General features: G+C 39.4%; 1 protein-coding gene across 1 annotated transcript in view; it reads right to left on the bottom strand.

The window, feature by feature from the left end:
• Positions 1 to 4,034: 4,034 nt before the first annotated feature.
• LOC138693925 (facilitated trehalose transporter Tret1-like) overlaps positions 4,035 to 6,152 on the bottom strand; it is a 108,532-nt gene continuing 106,414 nt past the window's right edge. The window contains exon 10 of the mRNA XM_069817679.1: positions 4,035 to 4,412. Coding sequence (XP_069673780.1) covers positions 4,187 to 4,412 — 226 coding nt within the window. The 3' untranslated portion in view covers positions 4,035 to 4,186. The remainder of the gene's footprint in view (positions 4,413 to 6,152) is intronic.

The following is a 6,152-nucleotide window of genomic DNA, read 5'->3' as shown; positions in this document are numbered from 1 at the left end:
TATCAGTGATGTGGAACCTCAGAGTATTGTTCATTCGTTTATCAGAAGATGTCAGTTGTTTGGCGGAAAATGGGGATCACTTTTAGCTAATTGCACTAAGGTTCATTAATTATATCCAAGTTTCGACCAGGTAACCACTCTCGTCCCTAGATCAGCCCCTTTCGTGGTTACTTTTGACGTTACATACTTCAAATATAGTCTCCTGCCATGTCAACAATACGTTGCCAAATTCTTGAAAGACGGCGGACTCCATCTCAAGCAGCGTTTCTGGATATCTCTCTCACTGATCAATCTAAAGCTCTTCGGATGTCAACTCTTGATTAAAAGCGAATGCCTCACTTCCACCCAACTTGCAATAGTTCAGTATGGTAGGACTTCTCTCCCACAGGCTTCTTGTGATGTCCTAAAACACTGAGTTGCATGTTTTTCTCTTGCAACTTGGATTTTTATGAAGCACCTTTGTTCGTACCTTTAGGGCTGTATTGTTTACCACAAATCAAAACAGGCACTGTATATACAAAATATGGCTACTTCGAGACTTTCAATATTGTAAATTTATGAAACAATCCCTGCTACATTACGTAGAAATAAATGTTAAATGTTATGTTTTATCTAACGACGCTCGCAACTGCCGAGGTTATATCAGCGTCGCTGGTGTGCCGGAATTTTATCCCGCAGGAGTTCTTTAAGCACATTTAAATGCCATCGACCTGGCCCGAGATCGAACCCGCAACCTCGGGCATAGAAGGCCAGCGCTATACCAACTGCGCCAACCAGGCCGACTATTACGTAGATTAGAGTACAAGATTTCAATGGTCACCAGTAGGAACACTGATTTACAGCATTGTTGCCATTACTTATCGAATGCCCAAGTATTTGTAACTGCACTAGCTGGCACGAACTAATATTTCTGCTGTAGCTTGTTCACTACCTAGTGGGATTTTTTTCTAACAACTGCTTTCTCTCGTCTTCTGGTAATAGATACAAAATTTTGATGATAATCTTGTAGAATTACATTACACTAATGACTAAAATTATTAGTACACTATCATTTGACGCATCTGAATATTAACTGGTTAGTTAATTAAATACTTACACATTCATTAAAGTTACAATGAATCCACAAAAATGTAATTTTAAAAACAATATCGAAAAATGAAAAGTTACTTTTTCCATACTCCTTGACATGCTTCCTACTGAAGTGTCGTCGGTTGTTGAAATGTGTAATAAAGCGAATTGACACTGAACATGGCAATCAAAACGCTATTTCATTTTCTTCAATACAAAAATAATATAATTCCCATTCCTTAGGGAAAGAGTATTTTCCTTTTTGGCTGTGCCATAATCGTTATGCAACATACACCACTGATTGTTTGAAAGCTTTGTAATGTCGTGGAAAAAGTACACGTAGGTAGAAGAGATAATGGAGGGGAAACACTGTAGGTCTTCGATGGAGTGCAAGCTCTAGTAGCAGGCCTGCACAATTTCCGTGAGTGGTCGAAGGTTTAGGCCACCCAGCCACTGCAGTTAAAAATAGCCTATTAATAATTATAGAACAACAATTTGTGTTACTCTTTCGGGCGTGTCCTTAGTTTCTTTTATAACAATACACCGTGTCCCGCTTAGAGGGATCGAGAAATAATTGATAATTTCAAGTGTAAATAATGGTTTATCAACATACCTTTCTACATAACTTGATGTAAAAACTCTCCGAGTTTCGTAGAATGCTCAATGCAACTCGATGTGTGCGCCTTGAGTTGCTCTGCAGAGATCTAAACGGTATTCAACCTCCCGCCAAGTTTTCTGTAGCATTTGTGGAGTCACTAGCACAGCTGCATTTGTAATGCGTTGCCTCATTTCTTCCAAAGTGTTAGCTCTCCCTATTTAGTACACAGCACCCATCACAAAGCCCCAGAAAAAAAGTCCAAGGGGTTGGATCGAGTGACCTGTGTGGTCAGGCAAGGGGTCCTCGTCTTCCGAATTTTTCATCCAAGAACTCACGCACCCGTTGATGATAATTGGATGGGGCCCCATTCTGCTGAAAAACCGATCCTGGGGGAAGTTGGTCAAAAAAAAGTTCCGCAGCATGTCCAGATACACATTTCCTGTGATTGTAGCCTCTATGAAGAATGGTCCAATGACTCGCGTAACAGATTTTTCTTCTGCAAGTCATAGCACTGAACTTTCTGTTGTGGTGTCCACATGGTGTTTACCATAGCGTGGTTTCCTACAAAATGGCGCTAGGCTTGTTTTAGTGCCCTAGCAACAAACAAACGAAAGTTACGCATAAACAAATGAAAGTTACGCATGCAGCTCTTGTTGCATAAACAGTTTTTTTGTCCACACCTGTGGAGTAACGGTTAGCATGCCTAACCGCGAAACCAGGTTGCTCAGGTTCGATTCCCGGTCGGGACAAGTTACCTGGTTGAGGTTTTTCCGGGGTTTTCCCTCAACCCAATATGAGTAAATGCTGGGTAACTTTCGGTGTTGGACCCCGGACTCATTTCACCGGCATTATCACCTTCATCTCATTCAGACGCTAAATAACCTGAGCTGTTGATAAAGCGTCGTAAAATACCCTACTAAAAAAACAGTTTTTCTATCTTGTCAGATGTAAATCACAACGACATCTTTATCTGATTTTAAGTGGTGAGCATTTATTACTCGGTCCCTCTAAGCGGGACACTGTGTATTAAAAATACATACATATCCTGTATATGAATTAACTTATTTATTACACAGAAATAATAATTACACCATTGTTACCTGGATTGCATATATAAAACGTTCTTTGTAATCCTAAAGAGTGCATGGTGAGCACAAAGTCCCGCTACAATCTACAGTGTGTGTATATATATATATATATATATATATATATATATATATATATATATATATATATATACCTCAAATATGCACACTATTTATATAATTCCGGTCATAATGAAGACATACATCCACTTGACATTAACTGTGCGTCCAAAAGGTCAGTATGTCTCACATCATTCTCCTCACACAAATAATGCGTCGCCAGGTTCGGTTTGACATTCGCCTCAGCATTGCTGGTGTAATCTGTTGAAAAGCGCGACTCACGGAGTTCATCAATTCATCAATGGTGTCGTACCGTTCATGTCCAACAATGCTCTTGTGAAACCCCACAGCACATTGCCACAGGTTGTGAAGTCTGGTCTGCGAGGTGGCCAGTCCAGAGGAGTTGGTAAGATGGGTGACCCACGGCCAATCGAACATTGTGGAAACCTGTAACAGTGCGCTGTGGGGTTTTATCAAGAGCATTGTTCCAAACTACAGGACTCCACTGGCCTCGGTCGAGTAATATTTATTTACCCGTACTGAAGTACTTATTTATTTAATTGCTTATTTACTTACATACTTATTCGATTATTCACGTATTTATTTCCTCTTTACTTATTTTTTATTTTATATATTTTAGTTATTTTATTTATTATTTTATTTATTTATTTTTATACTATTTATGTGTACATTTCGTTTAATTTATCTAATTTATTTTTCTGTGTGTATACTGTTTGGTTGTAAGCAATCAAGTGATCAAATTTTTTCAGTTTCAGTTGCATTTTAACTGTAAATAGAGGTGCAAGTCCAAAAATACCAACAAGTAATTTGTTGTACAGTGTTATTCAAACAGTATGAAGTAATTTGTTTAAATGTAGCCTTTAGTTCACTGCATAGTGTCTACGTTACAATTCAGTACATATTAAACCACAAATTAGTATGAATGTTTTAAATTCAAGGATATTTAATTATTTAAGATGTCAATAAATGTTACATCATAGGTTTTCGATATAAAACTGCTGTAATCGCTTTATAACAAGTGTAAAATTAACACAGTATTTTAGACATATTTTTGTGCTGAAAGTTCTGCTTTTTATGTAAAAAAATATATAGAAAGTCCTAAGTGTTCTATGAAATGGTAAAACTCACTGCAAATATTACACATCTATTTTTCAGAGCTAAAAAATGTTGCATTTAGTTATGATTATATTTACAAAGAAATGCGTTTACGTGCTACAACTTCTCCACTCTGTATGTTGGTGTAGTAACATTAGCACACGGTAATTTTATCACATTTAGAATCAGCAATATACAGAAGGACTTGCTGAAACCTCCTTGGGGAATTAACTTAAAACCTAACTATTATTAACAAAGGTCATCCTCCCTCAGCGAAATACTTTTCTATCTCCTCCAAGGATTTTCCTTCAGTAATTGGAACCCTGAAGTAAACAAATATAAAGCCGAGTATATTGACTGCTGTAAAGAAGAGGAAGACCCCGTAGAGCTGCATGCTGGACTCCATGTCCAGGTAGGTCTTGGAGGCCGCGAACAGGAACACGTAACACATGGCGGCAGAGAAACCGCTTGCCATACCCCGGGTCCTGTGAACATGTGCGATTAAAATTGTAAACACAACAATATATATATTTTTATCTAATAGCTGACAAATTGATTATAGAATCATCAGGGCAAGGGATTCGGAGCACTATAAGGTAATAGTGAAACGCAGTATAAACCTATACGAGTATAGCCCAAGGTTTAGTGAACTGGAACAGAGTTACTGCATTAATAAAGCAGAAGTACAGTTGAGTCATGGGAAATTACACACAACTTGTTACAAAGTTATTTTTATTTGCCTACATATACGAGGGCTATTCATAAAGTAACTTTCGTTTATTTTTTTACAAACCTGTGAATGATGATATAGAATTAGGTTACAATACGTTTGAAAGTATACACTCTAGTCTATTTCTCCACATAGTTTCCAGTCACATTGAGACACTTGTCGTAGAGTTTAACGAGCTTTGAAATTCCGCAATCGTAGAATTCGGCCGCCTGCGACTGAAGCCAACCTACGACGCTGGTTTTCAACTCTTCGTCATCGTCAAAGCGCTTCGAGCCAAGCCACGTCTTCATGTGCATGAAGAGATGGTAATCGCTAGGCGTCAAATCTGGGCTATAGGGAGGGAGATCCAATACTTCCCAGTTGAACTCTTACAGTTTGGTCGCAGTACGACACGTTCTATGCGGTCGAGCGTTGTCATACAGGAAAATCACCCTAGAGCTCAAAATGCCACGACGTTTGTTTTGAATGGCCCTTTTCAAGTTTGTTAGTGTGTTACAGTAACGCTCAGCGTTAATTGTGGCATTCCTCTCAAAGAACTCTACTAGCAAAATTCCTTTTCTGTCCCAGAAGACAGTTGCCATGAGTTTCCTCGCGGAAAGTGTTTGACGACACTTTGTGGGCTTTTATCGGGGAGTGAGTATGGCCCCACTGCATTGATTGAAGCTTTGTTTCTGCATTCACATACCGCACCCAAGTCGTCACAATCTGATCGAGAAAAGCATCACCTTTTCTTTCGTAACGATCAAGAAAGGACAGTGCTGCTCCCATCCGCTGAGCCTTTTGTTCTTCAGAAAGGAGTTTAGGCACCCTTCTGGCAGAAAGTTTCCGGTAGCCCAAATCTTCGGTAATCACTTTGTACAGAAGAGTACGACTAATCTGTGGAAAATCCTCACTAAGCTCCGACATGGTGAACATGCGGTTTGCTCTAATCCTTTCGTCAACCAAACGAATCAGATCTGCATTCACGATACTCGAAATTTACGGGCCAGACGTACAGTAATGAGTGAAGGTACCGTATGTTCAAAAATGGGCGAACCAATGTCCATCAGGGGCGATTTCTCAGGGCATACTATGCTTGCCACGCAAGCCCAATAGTTTCGTAGAATGTGTATTTCTCAAAATGGCGTTACGTACATTAAAATTTATTTTGATTTTTGGAATACTGTATACCATCCGCAGGTTGCACACGGCAAGTATCGCAACGCTTGCTCGTCTCTCGGAGCTACAGGAAAGACGTAGAAATAGCGAGGATATGATGCGCGCGCAAGTGCCTTCCTCCTTAGTCCGTCCTAGGCGCACATGCTTCTGTTCCGTGTTGTTTGAAGCTCTGGTCCGAGAGCTACACCAACGACTATTTAACGTTACACAGAGCAGTATTGACAGCGGGAATGTGCTGTGATTTTCGAGTGCAAGTAATTGTATGAGCGGAATGCATGTGTTAGCTGCTGCATGTGTTATTAATTCTTAAACACTAATTTGAAGTATTGCAATGAGT

This window comes from Periplaneta americana, chromosome 2 (assembly GCF_040183065.1).
Source record: "Periplaneta americana isolate PAMFEO1 chromosome 2, P.americana_PAMFEO1_priV1, whole genome shotgun sequence".
NCBI lineage: Eukaryota > Metazoa > Arthropoda > Insecta > Blattodea > Blattidae > Periplaneta > Periplaneta americana.
Note: the sequence above shows the minus strand (reverse complement) of the source record. Positions and strands in the feature narration are given on the sequence as shown.